Below are 19397 nucleotides of genomic sequence, written 5' to 3'. Positions count from 1 at the left end.
TCCCTCCCCACCCCCTGCACTATTGTCTTCTCTTGTGCCACATGCCTGCTGGGGGAAGGAAATGGAAGGTAAGCAGGCAGGCTCCTCTCTCCCAAGGAGGGCTCATGGCAGACAGCAGAGCAGACATATCTGCCTCTCCAAGGAGGTTCTGGGAAAGCTGGAGAAGTTCTGACAAGAGAGGAGTGTGTGTTTGCAGAAGAACCCAGCCCTCAGCAGAGCAGTGCTAAGGAGAGCTCCCAACTCCTGGGGCCTAGGTGGGTGGTGGTGTGTGGACAAGGTCTTTTCTCATCCTACAGAGCTGTTTCACTTGAAACGACATTGTTCAGCCTGTTTTCTGACTTAGGTTGATACAGAGTGTTCTTCTGCAAGCCAGCCTACAGCCAGCAACTGTTTCTGAAAGTGTTTTCTAGGCTTTGGAGGAAGTTTTTGGAGTAGGGATGGGGATTGGGGGGTGGGGGGAAGATCTTGGACAACATCCTGCAAAAAAAAAAAATCTTAGAACTCTTTGACTCGCTTAGCTTTCTACTCTTGCATGATTTTCAATGAACTAATGCTATCTTTTATCCTTCTTTTCATCTTTCTGTCCATTTAAAAAAAATACTGTATCCTCTGTTCTGTGTGATACAGTGTAGAGGAAATAAAATCATGTCTGTGGTTCATGACAGCATTCCATATTCAGTTGTTGGGTTGTGTTGTTGTTGTTGTGTGTTTTTAATACCATGTAACTGTTTAAAAAAATTTCCTTTTTGATCAAGTCCCAAATCTGCCAGCCTGTTCTCTCTTCCTAACTGTGGAAAAATGAGACGGTTGTTTGAACATTTGTTGGGTAAGTAAAGCAATCCATTTCCTCTGTGACCATGTATGAAGAGTTTTGCGAACATTTGGGGTCTGTTTGTAAGAGGGAGTCTTGGTTCCAGCAGTTGGGGGCTTTGTTAGCCTGAACAAAATAAGGGCTTTTTAAAGAGTGTCTTGATTTTAGGGACTGTTTGAATCCACTGTTTTTCCTGATAACCTGCAGCTAGGATTGAAGATTACACTTCCTGTTTGCCCTTAGCCAGGGGTGAAATGTTCAGTTCATTTGTGACTTTTCTCTAGACCTTTAATGGGGTTTGTTTGGATATTAGAACTGTGGGTAGGTGATGTGTTTGTGAAATGTAATGAAACTGCTTGTTCTTAGAGAGACAGAGTCTAAGAACCTTGGCGGGGCAGGAGCTGGTGGTGGTGGTGGTGGTGGTGGGGTGTGTGAGTGTGTGTGGGGGGGTTGGTGTCAGTACTTATGTTTTAGGATGTGTATACATGGTGCAAAATGTCATTTACCATCAAACTGGGTTTGATTCAGGACTCCCTGACCAACAGATTTGGCCTTTTTCCAAGCCTGACCCACACATCTGTATGCTCGGGAGTCTTATGTATGATTTCTCACTTTTCATATTTCTCCTGATGTCCTAAGGCTGCAGCTGGAATTTAAAAGTGGAAAAAGTAGTCTCCCGTTTAACATTACCCTCAGAATTTCTCTAGAAGTTCACTACAAAAGTGTCCAGCTTGGAGACCAACCTGGCATGACTGTGAATACTGGAAATACATTCGACTGCTGAGTTATGCCAGCTTTATGGAGTCAGTAATCTTTTTTTCTTGTAAATGAGTGTCCAGCACCTCACCTTTTGTCGCCCGTTGGAAAAAGGCTCATTTAATCAGGAGAAATGTACCTGGTTCTAAGTTGAGCAAAGTCTGTGTAAGACCAGGCCAGCTTCTCAGAGGAAAAGCGCAGACAGTTAATGATGTTACAGTCTTAAAACTGAACAGGCCACTGCCCCACACAAGTAAGTTCAGACACTCAGCTCTTTTCTTTGTTCTTATCTCCTTGCTGTGGATGGAAATTACATATTGAGGTTCTTGTGGCCTCCCTAGCAGTATCTAATCACAAGACTCCTTTTTGCTGCCCTCAACGTCTGTCTGCATAATACTGTGCTTGTTGGGCTGGAAGGGAACTTCAGGGCGAGGCATTTGTCCTCTGAAAGCTTGCACGAAAATGGCTCCCACAGGTTTGGAGAGACCAGATCTGCTTTCAAATGTGCAGCCCCGGCGAGTTCCCAGCACTGGACCACACTGGCCACTTTCCCTCTGGTAGCGTGGCTCCCACCAAGCATGGGTCTGTAAAAAGTTAATTGCTTTCAAAGTAGCATTATTTTCCAGTTTCACTAAAGGTGAAAAAAAAACAAAAAACTCCTGCATTGCAGCAGGGCCAGGAAGGGACAGCAGTGCTGGCTCAGAGCAGCCCAATGGGGCTCCCGCACTGTGGCTTTCGAGCCAATAGACTTGAAGGAAAGGTTAAAGATTGACAATTGCGGTGGCCGGGCTGAGAATGGGCCTTCTGGAAATTTCTACCATCTTTGTTCCTTTTAGGAAAAGCAGATCCGCCCTGCAGAAGAGTCTCCTGCATTCCATTCCTAGGGCATTTCCCCCCCTCCCCGTCTTCCTTTTTCTCCTCAAGGTAGAATGGTCTCCCTGCCACGTTTTGTCATTTGCAGAGGGAGGAGCAGAGTGCTGGGCTGTTTGCGTTTTTCCTCTTGCCTCCTCAGTCCCCAAAGAGGATGCACAGCTGCAAGGAACAAACACAGACACACTGGGGCTTTTGATTCCCCTCCTTTTTTTTTTCCCTCTTCCTTCAAGACCCTCCAGGATGGATTCACTTTCTGCTTTGGGAAATTAAGTGGCATTCTCGTGGGGGAGGGGAAGTAACTGCTTTTATTAGCTCCAGAAAATGGTCAGTGTTCAGTCTGTAACTAGGAATTAATTATATATAATCACTCAGTAAACTTTCTACAGAGTTTTTTTCTAATTGCTGAGCATGAACATAGTTAGCCCGTAGGAGCCAAGTCCAGTTACTTTTTATAATTAACAGCTCGAGGATTTGAGTCAGAAAGAAAGAAACAATGGGGCCTCTTGGATTATAAATTAGGGATGAAAACAATAGCTTTTTTCCCTTTCTTTCTTGCAACCTCTTTTCTAAACAAAACATTCCCCCTTTTATTTCCCTGGGAGACTCCATCAGGTCTTAAATAGGAGAGGGGGGATGACACTTTTGAGAAAGCAGGGTGACAGTCACCTAGAAAGCCCCGAAGGCAAAGGTGGGTTTTTAAAAAAAGTCCAACCACTTCAGCCGGGTGATCTCTTTGTTTCTTTTGCCTTTTATTCCCCTTCTCTGTCCTGTGGTAGAGGCAACAGACATTTGTCGCCCTGCCCCTGAGCCCTGGGTCTTGCTTTGCCTCTGGTTGACCCTGAAAAGAAAGATACATTCAAAGGGGCCTTCCCTCTCCCACAGCAGAGGTTTGAAAAGGGAATATGTTTAATATGTTGCTCTTAAAATGAAAAACAAGTAAGGATTGACCTCTGGCTTCAGGTTGCTGAGACTGTGGTCGCCCTCCTCCCCTCCCCTCCCTCCTTGCAGACAAACAAGCAGGCGGCAGCAATGCCAGCTCCCACCGCTGCCAGGCTGCCCCCCCATCCCCTACCTATCGGCCGGCGTGGGGCCAGTTAGGCCGTCCTGGCCCTTGCACAGCCTTGGGCACTGTGCCCGCCTTTCTCCCCTGAAGCTGAAAAGCAGTCACCTTGAAACTGCCCACTCCCAGCACCAGAGGCGTTGGGAGGCCAGTTCTCAGACCTGTACGTTGCATGATCCACTCTGAGGCTGTGAGTTCGGCCTCTGAAAGCAGGTTTTGCAAAACCCATTGTTACTTCTCAGGGCTCCGTTGGGGGTGGGCAGGAATCTAATTTGTGAGTATCCTGTGCATTGGATAAGGGAATGTTTTCCTTGTGTTTTCTCCTCTGCAGACTCAGATTGTCTTTCCTTGGTGAGGGCTGGCTGTTGGGTGGCCGTGTTCAGGCTTACAAACAGCCTTTTTATTTTACCTTGGCCTCGGACTGAGGTGCAGCCCTTGAGCTTGGCTTTTCAGATGCCTGCTGCCTGTCCTTGAAGCACTTTCCTTTTGCCTGGCTCCTGTCTGGTATGGATGCGAGGCTGGTTTCTAATAGCCTGAGAAGGGGGAACAGGCTTCCCACCCCCTCCCCCCAGCCTGCTCCCTGGGAACATATTTGTGTTTGCACAGACACCTGTCTGTCTGCAGTTTGTGCCACGGGGCTGCACGGTTCCTAACCTTCTACCCACCTTCTTCGAGGGCAAGGGGGCCTCATCACAGAGCCTCATGTGGAAGGGCTCAGCATCTGAAAGGGAAGGCTTTTTCTTAGGAACCTGTGACTTCACAAACTCTCCCTGTCACTGCAGATTTTTTTTAAGCTTCTAAACGTGGGGTTGTTGGTGCCCTTTGGTTGAGCTTTTCCTAGTTCTGATATTTAGGAAGGTGGCTTTGAAACTAGCAGGGCTGCTCAGACAGGAGCTACAGCTATTGAAAAACTGCTACCATTTTAGCTTCAATACAGGAATGAGGCAGTGTTGCCAGACGCCATTTTAAGAATCCTGCATAAATAGCTTAGCTACCGATGACTCTGCCTGTTTTAGGTGAGTGCTTATATAAAGCTGATCTGCTAACCATTCCCTCCCCCCCATTTCTTAAAAAATTAATTGCAGATTTAGGGAAGCATGGTTTTTTATTTTGATGTTCACTCTTTTATAATCTAGAAGAGGAAGATGTTAATGCCTGGGGGATTAAATCTTTCTTACAGCCTGGACCATGTTGGTACTTTGAATGAAAGTAAAACCAGGAAAAGTCCTTCCGAATGATGCATGATTCTTGAATTGCTGTGTGATGATCTTCCTCTGTAGAACCAGAGTCTTGTGCATGTCGGTTATATATTCTAGATGGGTTAGGTGTTCTTCTTTGGAAAGTCAAATAGTAGGGACACTTGGGGAAAAGAAATATCTGGGTATTGTGTATCCAGGCATTTTTCTGTCAAAACTAGATGCTTTCTCTCTTTTTTTTCCCCTCTCTCTTTCTTTTGGAAGTGTTGAGAGGGTGAGATTCCTGGGAATTACGGACCAGCCCTGAGTCCTCAGAATTAATAACCAGAAGGCTTAAAGCATCCTAGAGGTGCAGCAGTTCATCTGCAACTTTTAATTGCTCTTTTTTTCAGTGCATGCAGGTTAAGAAGCATAGGCTTTCTTGCTGAGGCTTTGGTTGAGAGATCTTTTATTCTTTTTTGGGCCGGGACTGGGTGGAATGGTCTTGGTTGTGTTTGCAGGTGCTGTTATTTCTTTGAATTGCCTGAAATGTATCAGTTTGTGAAATCCACAGGCAAGTGACTTGGGTAAATGTGAGTGTAAGAGGTGGTGGTGGTGGAGGGGGGGTGGTGGGGGGGTGGGGGGGTGATGGTGGTGGTGGTGGTGGTGATGATGGTGGTGGTGGTGATGATGATGATGATGGAGATGGAGGATACAATGTATATTACTAGTTGAGGTTTATTTTCCTTTGGGGGTGAGAGACTTGTCTGGTTTTTAGCTAATTTTACCCTTTCTTTTAGTGGGCCCCAGTCTCCTCAACAGATCTTTAAAGAAAAAAAAGTAATGTCAGTTTGAAACAAGGGCTTGCTGTCCCATTGTTTTTGGTTTAAATCATCAGGGTTGCTGGAAGCTAGCAGATATGGAAGGGAAGAAGCTGTACATTTTCTAAGACTTTAATGTGTTAATGACAGAAGTTCAAAGTAATTTCTCCAGATGTGGCTGCCTTTTCTTTTTAATAATTGTTATTTGACTGCTTCCCCCCCCAAATGACTGAACAGTTCTCAACCTAATTTGACCAAGATCTGTGAGGCATTCAGACAGGTACAAATCTTTTCTCACTACCACTTTTGATGTAATATTCATGTTTATTATTATTTTTCCCCTACTAACATACTAGTTCTCAACACTGAACCAAAAAAGAAGAAAACAAAAACCGAGATCAGTGGTATAGAAAAAGGAAGTCCCTTTAGATGTGGCTGTTCAAAATGACTAATTTTGCATTCTGGTCTTTGCTTTTGTAAATGTTTTTTTTTTCCTAATGCACAGACACTGCAGTTTCCTTTAGTCAGATACAAGTTGTGTGTGTGTGTGTGTGTGTGTGCGTGTGCTTGCATATACGTGTGGGTGCACGGGTTCCTTTTGAATGGGAGGCTTGCTGATCTGTGAAAAAGATGGTTTTCTTAAATTGTTCCGAAATCCTGGGCTGAAGCTGGTGGTGCTGTTGCTCAAGTTAGGTGATTATGGTACCCACTTGTAATACTTGGAAAGATAAAGCAGCTTAACTTTTTTTCCCTCCTCTCTCCTCTGCTCCAGAATTGATTATCTTAAACTCAGCAGCAAACAGCCACCGCATAACTAGTTTGCATTTTCTTCGCCTTTCAGCAGCATGCCTGCCTGCCTGCCTGCCTGCCTGAAGTATTCAGCCCCTCTAGGCTGTTACAAGCAAAATAATTGTTCTCCTGAATGCAGCCCTCCTCCGTGGTCAATATACCTCTGAATGTTTTCATCACTGCAGAAATCCTTCAAGTGGGTTTTTGGGGCTGGGGGGTGTTTAATTGTTTCCTTGACCACTGTATATTTCTGTCCATTTCGGCTGGATCCCACATTAGTGTTTTCTCTATATCACTCAAAATACGGGATTCGTTTCGAGAAGTTTAGGATTTCACGTAGTTTATGCTAGAGAGGGAAACAGAATTCTCCTTGCTAGAAAGATCAAGGTTGCTGTTGGTCTTTTGAAGTGAACCATCTCCCCATCTCTGAGCGCTGCTTGGGGCTTTTTGTTAAAAGGCTTTGCTAGTCATCCCAAGCAAGAGCCATCAGCAGTATCCAGTTGGACAGCCTGGGCATGTTTCAGGCAACGTGTGTTTCTGAGTCGAGACTATTTTCTTCTTAAGTTGGAATAGAAAGTGTTAGGGCTAAAACCTTCGATAAATCACCGTGGTATTATTGCATATAAGTGATGTGTTTAAATTTAGCAGGCTGCTTTCTCCTGATGAAAACCATTTGTGACAACATATCAGTTGTTTCTTTGGTGACTTGTATCACAGGCTGTCTCTACAGTGACTGTGTAAATGCATTTGCTAACGGGGCTCAGTGTCCGACTGCTAAGTGTGCTGATATTCTGATTTAAACCCACCTTTCTTCTCTCTGCTGGGGACGAGTTAGGTCCAAGACCCCCTGCACCTGCATTCTGAGCTGTCATTTCCTTTCTGTTTCTCTTCCATCCCAAATCCTCTCCTCCCCACCATGACAGAGAGCTCTTGAACAGATCGCTGTCTCACACTGGGCCTCCAGGCCTGGGACTGCCTTTTTAAACTTGTCTTTCGCCACGTCCCAGACCCAGACCACGGAACACAGACAGGACATTCTGTGTTCCCTAGCCTCCTTCCTGTTCTGGCTCTGAGTCTTCCAAATGGAAAATTCCAGCCATGCCCATGGGTGATGCACCCATCTTCCTGTGAAGCCACAGCCTGGTGGAATTGCGTCTAGAGTCATGGCTCCGATTAGGATCCCTTCAGTGCCAGCCTGAGTATTTAGAAAGTTCTTGCACCTCAAACCACTGGCACCTATAAAAAGCAGAAATGTATTTCTTCCTTTGGTTTGGCTTGTGAGTTCCCCATGAGGTGGGGAGCGGAAGATCTGAAATGGCCTGCTGTTCAGCCCATGTTCCAGCAGAGAGGGAGAGAAGGTTCTGGATGACAGACCTTCCCCGCAAAGGGGCCTGCTTCATCTGCTTTTCTCCCTAACCCTCAACTCTCAGCTTGTGTCTTTTAAGTAATCCTTCCTCATTCCACTTTTGTGGCAGGGACTAATTAGCCACAACTTAGAATTAAGCCATGCCTGTAGAGGAGATATTCGGAGGTGGAGGTGTGGGGACCCCAAGCCTGGGAAAATGCTCATTGTTGGAATGTTCTGAGACCAGGTCTAGCCTGGTTATATTTTTCTGCTTTGTGATTTAACTTGTGTCTTTTTTTCATATTCCTGCCTCATCGGGAAATTATAAGATTCAGAGGGAAGTCTGAGACATACTCTTTGCCCTGAAGAATCCAGAGATCAGAACTCTGGGTACCCTGCAAAACACCTCCAACCGGCCTGCCTTTGAACCCGGTGTTAACAATGAGAAACTGTTTATTTGAAGGCTGGGTTCTCATTGGCCTACAGGGATAGATTGTAATTGTGTATCTAAAAAAAAAAAAAAAAAAAAAAGCTTTGCATCCCCCAATAGCATGACAACTGGAATAGCAATTTGACTTTAAAAAAAAAAAAGAACAGTGTTTTAAAAGACTCCTTCAGGCGTGCTGACACTTTGTTGAAACCAGGTGTGGGTCTTTCCCCTGCCCTGGATAAGGATGGGGGAATGTCTTAAAAGGTGGGTTTGTTGCCAGAACTTTTCAGTAGCTGCCCCCAGGAGGCAAGTTCTCAGCCCACCTAAACATGAACATAATTTGCTCTGTTTCAGCTTGGCTGAAGAGGAAATAAAAACAGAACAGGAGGTGGTAGAGGGCATGGACATCTCTACTCGCTCCAAAGGTGAGTACAAACGTCGTCTTCTCTGTTCTGGAGCGAAGGAGGAAATTGGAATTCCTTGTTGTTGTCCTTGGGCAGTGAAGTGTGGCTTTCTGAACCGGCATTGGGACTTTCGTCAGATTTTGAGATGCGAGACCTTCGATGGAGGAGCCTAATTTATGGAGGAATGGCTTCCTCCTGATTTCCTCTCCCAGGCATGTCTGTGTGGGTGGACCGACTTGCCGGGAATCGTCCTGACTGTAAATTTTACCCGTGTGTCATGATGGAGGGCGGCTGGCTACCTCTCTGTGGGGTGACTTTCAGGAGTTAGAATTTAAAGCATGTTCTGGAAGCCACCAGCGTCTTCAGCTGCTGCTCGGATTCTGATTTTAACCACAGGCCTCTTTGGGATGGAGAAGTGGGACGAGGTGGGCCCACTTCATTGGGAAATGGTGGTCTTGGGTTAGAGATAAAAGAAAATGAGGGCTTTCTGGAAGGCTGGGACCAGTATTTGTGTTTAGTTCAAAATGTGGCAGATGAGGGCAGGCATGGTTTCTTTTTACGTTCAGAAGCCTGTGTAGATGCCTCACTATCTTCTACTTGAGGGTCCTGGTACTATCCATGTGGTGTGGGTGAGAGGTTTTATGAGGCCTCCCCAAAGGAAGCAGTGATTGACTTTTGCCATCGGGTGCTTTTAAAAATGAGCTCCCGGAGTATTTTCCTTATCTTCGGTTGATGAAAAGGCTCATCTCCAAACGTAGTGGTTGTATCAAGGTGTTTTTATTCCTTTGACGAGTCACTGAGTGCCTGCTCCAAGCACCCCGCCCCGTGCTGGGGCTTATGGAGAAGGAGGAAGAGGCTGGAGAGGGGTTTTCTGCAGACCTCACGGGAAGGAGATTGCCGTCTAGTTAGAGAATGTCACAAAAAGTCACTCCCTTGAGGCATCCAAAACAAAATGCGTTTGGAGGATTTTGGCAAGACAGCATGGCATTTTGGGCAAACTGGGGGTCAGGTAGTTGGGGCTGGCATCTTGGCAGTGGCGCTGGCTGCTAATCTCTGGAAGGGTTGGGGGGGCACTTCAGGTGAGAAGGCCAGGTGGCTGTGGGTGGTCTGTGCCAGGGGGCAGTGGGCAGAGGCTTGGACTGGGCTGAGGCCAAGGACCGCTGCCTCTCATCATGGTCCTGGAAGAGGTCAACGGGGACTCAGAGCAAGGAGGGTGCCTTGTCACAGGGTTTTGAGACCATCCATTATGGGGATGAGTGAGCATGTGCCATGTGGCCTCTTCCCAGCTCCCTTGCTGTGGTCACGTTCACAGAGTGGAGAGAAAACCCTGAGAGCAGGACTGGGAGGGGCGGGGCTCATCCCTGTTCTGCCGCTTGCTTCCCTGAGGAGACTTAGACATGATGTCTCTGTTCCTCTGTTTTCATATCTGTGAAATGGAGGGGTTGGATTAGATTGTACCTACGGTTTCTGCTTTCCTTGGGTTTTTCTCACACCAGGAACTTTCTCTTGTTGAACTCCTCTGGTTCCCTTATGAGACAGGGATGGGGGGTGGGGCATGTGCTTCCCACTCTGCAGATGAGGAAACTGAGGCTGCAGATGGTCATGTCTTTTTTTTTTTTTTTTTGAGTTAGAATCTCACTCTGTTGCCCAGGCTGGAGTGCAGTGGCATGCCCATTGCCACCTCAGCCTTGACCTGCTGGATTCAGGCGATCCTTCCACCTCAGCCTTCCAAGTAGCTGAACCAGAGGCGTGCGCCACCACACTCAGCTAATTTTTTTTTTTTTTTGAGTTGGAGTCTCACTCTGTCGCCCAGACTGGAGTGCAGTGGCCGCTCCTGGCCACCACAGCCTCGACCTGCTGGGCTCCGGCTATCCTTCCGCCTCAGCCTTCCGAGTAGCCGGAATTACAGGTATGCGCTACCATGCCTGGCTGATTGTTTGATTTATTGTAGAGATGAGGTCTCGCTGCCCAGGCGGGTCTCGAACCTGTGGGCTCAGGCAATCCACTCACCTCAGCCTCCCAATGGCGCGGGATTACAGGCTGAGCCACCGAGCCCAGCTTCAGCTAATTTTTGATTTATTGTGGAGACGAGGTCTCACCAAGTTGTCCAGGCTGGTTTTGAACCTGTGGGCTCAGGCAATCCTCTCGCCTCCGCCTCCCACAGTGCTGGGATTACAGGCGGAGCCACTGCACTCGGCAGTGGCCATGTCTTATGGGTAGGGAGTGGCAGAGCAGGATGGAACTGAGACTCTGCTTCCAAGGATCCGCTTCCTTTCTGGATATGCCTGGACAGAGCCCCGTGCCTGAGACTTACAAGAGGATCAGAGTCTGGGGTCGTCAGGACTGGATGCCTGCCCTGCACAGGCCCCCATCTGCATGTGGGGACCCTTTTCTCCTGTAACCAGGAACACATACCTTCTCCTCTTCCATGTCCTCTGGGTGCTCCTAGCCCCACACCAGGTGACTCTGGGCTTTCTGAAACACGACCACTCTGGGGTAACCACTGTCCCTTTCATCCATCCTCCTCCTGTCCTCCTCACAACAGCCAGGAAGATGTTAAAAAACATGGAGCTGGGCTGGGGATGGTGGCTCATGCCTGTAATCCAGCACTCTGGGAGGCCGAGGTGAGAAAATGACTTGAGCCCAGGAGTTTGAGATCCAGCAACACAGTGAGACCTTGTCTCCATAAAAGAATTAAAAAATTATCCGGATGTGGTGGCGTGCACCTGTAGTCTCAGCTACTTGGCAGGCTGAGGTGGGAGGATGGCCTGAACCTTGGAGGTCAAGGTTGCAGTGGGCTGTGACCATGCCACTGTGTTCCAGCCTGACTCAAAAGTGGAGCTGATTCTGTCCCAGTGACCTTTCAGCACCTTCAGCTCAGTCAGAAGTCATGTGACCTGCCTGCCTGGCCAGCCCCGTCCGCCTCCACTTACCCCCCTGCCCCTTGGGATGTCCTCTTCACTTTGTGCTGTTTCTCCCTGACCCCCCCAGCCACACGGCCTCCTTTCCCTGCCTGGCCACCTTGGAGTCCCTGTGTGTGGTCTGCCGGGAACTTGCAGGTCTCACTGCCTGTTTCTTTTCCTCATTGCTCAGGCCACCTCAGGTGTTCTCTTCTCAGAGAGGACTAGGTGGCCAACTAGTCTGAAGGAGTCATTTCATCATTTTCTTTTTTTGAGTTGGAGTCTCATTCTGTCACCCAGACTGGAGTGCAGTGGCCGCTCCCGGCCACCGCAGCCTCGACCTGCTGGGCTCCGGCGATCCTTCCGCCTCAGCCTTCCGAGGAGCCGGGGTTACAGGCGCGCGCTACCATGCCCGGCTCATTTTTGATTTATTGTAGACATGAGGTCTCGTCAAGTTGCCCAGGCGGGTCTCGAACCCGCGGGCTCAGGCACTTCACTCACCTCGGCCTCCCAAAGTGCTGGGATTACAGGCTGAGCCACTGAGCCCGGCCCATCATTTTCTATTGTGTGTGTTTTTTGTTTTTTTTTTTTTTGAGTTGGAGTCTTACTCTGTTGCCTAGGCTGGAGTGCAGTGTCGACTTGCTGGACTCCGGTGGTCCTTCCGCCTCATCCTCCAAGTACCTGGAGCTATAGGTGTGTGCTACCATGCCTGGGTAGTTTTTTGATTTGTTGTTGAGATGAGGTCTTGCCAAATTGCTGGGGCTGGTCTCGAACCCGCAGGCTCAGGCAGTCCACTCGCCTTGGCCACCCAAAGTGGTGGGATTACAGGCTGAGCCACTGAGTCTGGCTTATTATGTGTTTTTAAATGAACTTTTTAATTTTAGAGTAGTTAATTTTTTTGTTTACATATTCTTTTTGAGTTGGAGTCTTACTCTGTCACCCAGGCTGGGGTGCAGTGGCACACTCACGGCCACCTTAGCATCGACCCACTGGGCTCAGGTGATCCTTCCACCTCAATCTTCCAAGTAGCTGAAACTACTGGCACATGCTACCACGCCCATCTAATTTTTTATTTTATTGTACAGATGAGGTCTCGCCAAGTTCTCGAACTGTGGGCTCAAGCAATCCTCTCACCTTGGCCTCCCAAAGTGCTGAGATAACCCTTGAGCCACTGTGCCTGGCCTGTTTACATTTTTATAGTACAGGGGTCTGACCTGTTTACATTTTTATAATACAGGGGTCTTGCTGTGTTGCCCAGTCTGCTCTTGAATGCCCGGCCTCAGGCGATCCTCCCACCTCAGCATCCCGCAGTGCTGGGATTACCAGCACCTGGAGAGCTACTACACCCGGCCTAATCTTAGAGTAGTTTTACAATCCAGAAAGGTTTGACTGGGAGTTCCTATGGTAGCCCCTGGCTGCACACACATGGTTCCCCCATTGTTTTTTTGTTTTGCTTTGTTTTTTTTGTTTTTTTTTTTGAATTGGAGTCTCACTCTGTCACCCAGACTGGAGTGCAATGGCCGCTCCCAGCCACCACAGCCTCGACCTGCTGGGCTCGGGTGATCCTTCCACCTCAGCCTTCCAAGTAGCTGGAATTACAGGCATGCGCTACCACACCCGGCTGATTTTTTGATTTATTGTAGAGATGAGGTCTTGCTGCCCAGGCGGGTCTCGAACCCGCAGGCTCAGGCAATCCATTCACCTCAGCCTCCCAAAGGCGTGGGATTACAGGCTGAGCCACCGAGCCTGGCTTGCTTTGTTTTTTGAGTCGGAGTCTCACTGTGTCGCCCAGGCTGGAGTGCAGTGGCACGCTCATGGCCACCACAGCCTAGACCTGCTGGGCTCCGGCTGTCCTTCCGCCTCAGCCTTCCAAATAGTTGGAACTACAGGCACATGCCACCACGCCCGGCTAATTTTGTTTTGCAGAGATCAGGTCTTGCCAAGTTGTCCAGGCTGATCTCGAATCTCTGAGCTCAGGCAGTCCTCCTGCCTCTGTGTCCCAAAGTGCCGGGATTACAGGCATGAGCCACTGTGCCTGGCTCCTTATTTTTTGATGAGCTTGACAGTTCGGAGGGGTACTCGTCAGGCACTCGGCAGAACTCCTGGGCTCAAGCAGTTCTTCCTCTGTGGCCTTCCAAAGTGCTGGGATGACGATGTGAGCCACCATGCCTGGCCTATTTTTTTTTTTTTTTTTTTTTGAGTTGGAGTCTCACTCTGTCACCCAGACTGGAGTGCAGTGGCCGCTCCTGGCCACCGCAGCCTCACCTGCTGGGTGCTGGCGATCCTTCTGCCTCAGCTTTCCAAGTAGCTGGAACTACAGGCGCGTGCTACCACGCCCGGCTGATTTTTGATTTATTGTAGAGATGAGGTCTCGCCAAATTGCCCAGGTGGGTCTCAAACCAGTGGGCTCAGGCAACCCAGCCTATTTATTTATCTTGTTACTTAAATGGTTCCAGCCTTGGCAGGTTGGGGCACTTTCTGCTGGTTCTTATGTCTCCCTGAGAGACCCATTGCTGTAGAGTTTTTATTTATTAAGCGCTTTCTTATTTTCTGCCACGGTAAGATGCTCCAGGCTCATCTCATATGTGTCCTGCCTCAGTTCTAGAATTAACCATTTCTGCAAGGACCCTAGTTTCTTTTATTGGAGAGTGGTGTTAGAAGCCAAGATCTGTGCTCTAGGTGTGCTCATTGCTATTGGGGCGTCTTTGCGTCCAGGTTTTCACAGTTGACAGAGCAAGGAAACATAAAACGTATAGACCAGTGTCTATCCACATATCTGCAAATATCTCTGCATGTATCTGTTTGTGTCTATTAAACATGAGTTCATCCACCATCTCCAACTCTTCCCCGTGACTGTGTGTGTCATTCTGGCCTTCTCCCTTGTTCATTTGGAACCTCCTACTCTAACGGGGAGGCGGCTGGCTCCCGCTGTCATTTGCTAAGTGTTTTCTGGTACATTTTAAACCTGGTCTTCAGTGTGCAACTTGATGAACTTTAACACAGGCATGTACTCATGGGGCCATGACCTGGATCTAGATAATTGACCATTTCCAGCATCCAGAGGGTTCTTTGATCACTCTGATTTTGTTCATAGCCCTGTCCTGACCTTATACTTTTTATTTGTTTGTTGTTCTCCTGGAATGCAGCTCCTCCCCCTCCTCCTCTTTTAATATAGATGGGTCTTCCTATGTTGCCCAGGCTGAAGTGGAGTGTCTATTCATGGGTGTGATCATAACACACTACATTCCAGACTCCTGGGTTCAAGCATTCCTCCTGCCTCAACCTCCAGAGTAGCTGGAACTATGGGTGTGCCCAGCTGGCAGGCTCCGACTGGCGGTCCTAGGTCATCATGCCCATCCTTTCCTTCTATTCGAGAGGCAAGGTGGCAGAGAGGTTTAAAATACCGGGTTTTGACTCATGCCTGTCATCCCAGCACTTTGGGAGACCAAGGAGGGAGGATTGCTTGAGACCAGACTGGGCAACATATGACACCTCGTCTTTATAAACAAACAGGCTGGGCTCGGTGGCTCAGCCTATAATTCCAACACTTTGGGAGGCTGAGGTGAGTGGATTGCCTGAGCCCGTGGGTTCGAGACCAGCCTGGGCAACTTGGTGAGACCTTATCTCTACAATAAAAAAAAAAAAATTAGCTGGGAATGGTAGCATGCGCCTATAGTTCTGGCTACTTGGAAGGCTGAGGTGGAAGGATTGCAAGAGCCCAGCAGGTGGATGCTGGGGTGACCATGAGTATGCCTCTGCTCTCCAACCTGGGTGACAGAGTGAGACTCCAACTCATAAACAAACACACACACACACACCCTGGTTTTTAGATCCAGACGCCTTGATTCTGGCTTGCCCCCTGTCTAGCTGAGTTATTCTTTGCGGCTGAGCTCCCCCTTGTAAATGGGGATGATAAAGATAGAAAGTTATGTTTAATATGAAATTTGCTCACACATACAGACTGCTCAGAACAGAGCCTAGGACATGGTGAGTGCTCAGACATTAACTGTGATTGGAATCAGTTTGGAGAGAGCCCGAGATCTTTTACGAATAGGCTGTCAGGTGGTGTGAACTGCTCTGAGGAATTCTCTCTTTGTCATGGACAGCAGCGTTGGTGGGTCCAGCCGTCCAACCTCAGCCCTTCCCTGTGTTCTGGTGTTTCACTCAATTATGGCATCTAGGTAGTTGATGAAACCGTGCCCGGACAGAGCCTCTGCTCAGCAGGGCACAGTGAAGAGTCGAGCTGGATTGCCTGTCTGGCAGGCTCGGGATCACATTGGACCCAGAACTTGATGCTTTATACGGCACCCCAGCTTCCTGTCCCACTGGTCTCCGCATTAGAAGTGTCTGCTCTATGGCTGTTTGGATTGGCTTTCTCAGGTGCTTGGGAGCCCTTGCTTCACTGAGGAGTCAGTGAGGAGAAGGGGTCACCTGGCTTCGAGGGAGACCTTCCTCTTTTCCCAAGGACTCCCTTGGGCAGCTGTCCTTGTGTCGATCTGACCTCCTGTCTTCCAGAGAGAGTGACCTTGGTGGCTGCTTCTGTTTCAAGGGCACCTTCCCGCAGGAGCCACTCAAGTTAATATGCAAATGCCAAGAATTAAGATCCAGGGTTGCTAAGGTTTCCAGAGCTAATTCTGCGTGGCCAAGATGTCATGGTTTAAAGGCTGACTGGGTTGGAGACTTAGCCCTCATGCTGGCCTGATGATCTTAGCATCCACGGTGGAGTGATCCAGGCTCAGTGAACACATGTTTATTCCTCTAGCCCTCATGTCCTGTGGCTTGGGAAATTCAGTGCTCCAGTCCCTGCATGGCATCATGGTCAGGGTTCTTTGGTTCTGAGCAGGAAGGGGATGGGCTGAGGACAGTCCCTTGGCTGGCGGTGTTGGTGGGAAGGCTGGGGGTCTGGGCTGCTCTGGAGCCCATGGTGCCCCCAGGAACAGTAGGGCAGAGTCTGTATGATGTCTCTGCCCCTTGGCCAGAGGGGCTGGTGTCTGGACACCTGGACCCACCAGTGCCGCCCTGCTGGGAAAGAGGTAATTTCTCAAAAGGAGAGCTGTGGCCCTGCAGGAATCTCGGGAACCTGGCAACTTGATTCTTTACTTGCAGGTAGAAAACAGGCCCCGAGCTGTTCTATACCTGCAACACTTTGAAACTCTGACCATAATTGGCGTAGGATTCTTTAATCCCACGCCTACCTTTAGTCCATACAACCTTCTGGGTTTCCTAACTGAATTCCATTCGTACACTCCTCTCCCCTGACACGTACTCACTTATTTAACTGAGTGATTCTCAAGTCAGTCATTGCCATCATGCCAGGCTTGGCATTTACTGGAGCATTTTAGTTCTCGGAAGACAGAGCTTTCGAGCTTTCTAGATGTCAGGTTGACATTTCTGTCCAAGGGTAATGATCCCCCAAAGATGCTCAAACATAAATTGGAAGTGCCATCCACATGCCAGGTGTGTTTGTGTTGCTGAAATTTTGTGAGTGCTTACTGGGTGCTAGGTATTATATGCAAATCACTTCACTTGATTCTCAAATAATGCCGTGATGTAGGTGTGGTTTTTGTTTTTTTTTGAGTTGGAGTCTCACTCGGTCACCCAGACTAGAGTGCAGTGGCCGCTCCCAGCCACCGCAGCCTCGCCTGCTGGGCCCCGGCAATCCTTCCGCCTTAGCCTTCCCAGTAGCCGGAATTACAGGCATGCGCTACCACGCCCGGCTGATTTTTTTATTTTATTGTAGAGATAAGGTCTCGCTGCCCAGGCGGGTCTCGAACCCGCGGGCTCAGGCAATCCACTCACCTCAGCCTCCCAAAGGTGTGGGATTACAGGCTGAGCCACCGAGCCCGGCTAATTTTTTTAAAAAATTAATTGTAGAGACAAAAATCTCGCCCAAGTTGCCCAGGCTGTTCTTGAACCCGTTGATCTCAGGCAATCCCCTCACCTCGGCCTCCCACAGGGCTGGGATTACAGATTTAGGATGTAGGTGTGTTGTTATTCCTATTTTACAGTTAAGGAAACTGAGACTCAGAGGGAGTATGAATGAAGTGGCCAAGTGGAGATGGAGCTGGGGTCAGGCTTTGTCTTTGGGTTGTAAACCTTTGGGTTTACCCACCTGCTGTGCCCTGAGTACAGATGTCTGAAGGGATCAGTGACTGTAGCTGGCGTCTGGGAGGCTGGGGGCTTTGGTGAATAACACAGTGTGCCAAAGCAGGAAGCGTCCCTCCATCGATCACTGACCAGCAGGAACATGGCACTGCCGACTGGGATGTTTTTTCCATGAAGCTACCAGATTTGGAAATGGGATCTGTGCAGACAGACTGGTTTCTCCAAGCCTGCTCATGAATCCACAGAGCACCTTTCCAGGTCAGATGCAATCGAGGGCTGTCACTTTGCATCCTCTGCATGAGAACCGGTCACGGCACAGTTTATTGCATGATCTGGCCACACCATACGCGAGTTAGAACAGGCCCCTGGAAGACCCTGGGGGGAGGGAGCAGGAGAAATGATGGACCCCTTGAATTGAGCGCACATCTCCGTATGAAGGCTCCCCTGTTGGGGCTGCCCGTATCTCTCTTGATCCTGCCATGTGTGCGTTTTGTGATGATGATTGTGGTGCTTGGATGCCAGGCTGTCAAAGCTGAAACCATTTTAAAAAATTGTCTGTGTAGTGTCACCGGCACAAGGGAACGAGCGACTTGGAAACAGGCACAGATGCAGCGGAAGCCCGAGATATTAAAATCTTGAACAGTATCATTCTTGCTGAGATCTGCCTGGGTATGGATATGTTTTCAGAGACAGGATGCTAGAGAGTATACAATTATAGCAATTTGCTAACCAGCCTCAGACCTTAATTAGTGCAGGCTCCTTGTTCTCACTGTTGTATGTAAATTAAGACTTTCACAAAGGGATTGTTTATGAGGACGACTGCACGATAGAGACCTTCTGTCATTTTTCAAGGAAACTCTTTAAGGAAAATATAACCATAAACACTTTTAAATCACAGCGCAGTGCAGAAGTGCTGAGAGTTTTTCTTTCAAAAAATGAGCATCCGTATTTTTAACTCTATTTTGGCTTCTCTGCATCTCTGACAGCCTAGGAAGTGCCATCCACGTTCCGTGCAGTGGAAGGAATTTATTTGTGAGTTAGATGACTACCAGATTGTTCCTCTCCTAACAAGGTCTGAAATATCCCAGAATCAGAAGCTGTCTAATGATGGTTTTGCAAATGAGAAATCGTCTACCTTCCCTGGCCAGCGACATCTCCACGGTGCATGTGTGCGTGGACTCCTGTCACCAGCATCTGTATGTGGAGCTTTGTGGTTCCCTTGCGGAAGCCTTGCGTGTGCCCCACGTGAAGCCTGACCCACGTTCCATGTTTATGTGACTTGTTGTTTTATTTTGGAAGACTGATCTAAGAACGGCCATTTCCAAGCTTAGTTTAAGAGTCATCTCTTCTTTTTCCTTCCCTAAATGGCTGCAGCAGAATAAATGTACCAGGTCTGAGGGCTTTTAGAGGTCCTAGCACTTTTTATTTACCTGGAAATTTTAGGTATAATTACATCATCTTTCTCCATTCGTGGTGGATCCTTTTTCTTTTCTTTGCCCTTCTGAATTCCTTCCTTCCTTTCTCTCTCTCTCCCTCCCTCCATTCCTTTCTTTCTTTTATCTTTCTCTCTTTCTTTCTTTTTTTCTGAGTTGGAGTTTCACTCTGTCACCCAGGCTGGAGGGCAGTGACTCACTCATGGCCACTGCAGCCTCGACCTGCTGGGCTCAGGTGATCCTTCTGCCTCAGCCTTCCAAGTAGCTGGAATTACAGGGACACGCCACCATGTCTGGCTAATTTTTAAATATATTTTATTTTATTTTTCAGTTGAAATCTCACTCCATCGCCCAGGCTGGAGTATAGTGGCACAATCATGGTTCACCCCAGTCTCTTACTCCTGGGCTCAAGCTGTCTTTCTGAGTCAGTCTTCTGAGTAGCTGGGACTACAGGTGCACGTCACCACTCTTGTATTTTTTTTTTTTTTTTTTTTG

General features: G+C 48.3%; 1 protein-coding gene across 7 annotated transcripts in view; it reads left to right on the top strand.

Moving 5' to 3' along the window:
• The window catches only part of ZMYND8 (zinc finger MYND-type containing 8), a 143659-nt gene that overhangs the window by 1375 nt on the left and 122887 nt on the right, over positions 1 to 19397 (top strand). For 6 of the 7 annotated variants that reach the window (XM_021718344.1, XM_021718348.1, XM_021718347.1 and 3 more), the window contains one exon: positions 8415 to 8485. In XM_021718344.1, the coding sequence (XP_021574019.1) occupies positions 8415 to 8485 (71 nt within the window). Of the gene's footprint in view, positions 1 to 6615; positions 8486 to 19397 lie in introns of those variants that run through there. The other variant, XM_008069557.2, reaches the window with a different exon arrangement.

Source organism: Carlito syrichta, unplaced genomic scaffold, assembly GCF_000164805.1.
Source record: "Carlito syrichta isolate Samal-C Ts95f unplaced genomic scaffold, Tarsius_syrichta-2.0.1 Scaffold312118, whole genome shotgun sequence".
Lineage (NCBI taxonomy): Eukaryota > Metazoa > Chordata > Mammalia > Primates > Tarsiidae > Carlito > Carlito syrichta.
Note: the sequence above shows the minus strand (reverse complement) of the source record. Positions and strands in the feature narration are given on the sequence as shown.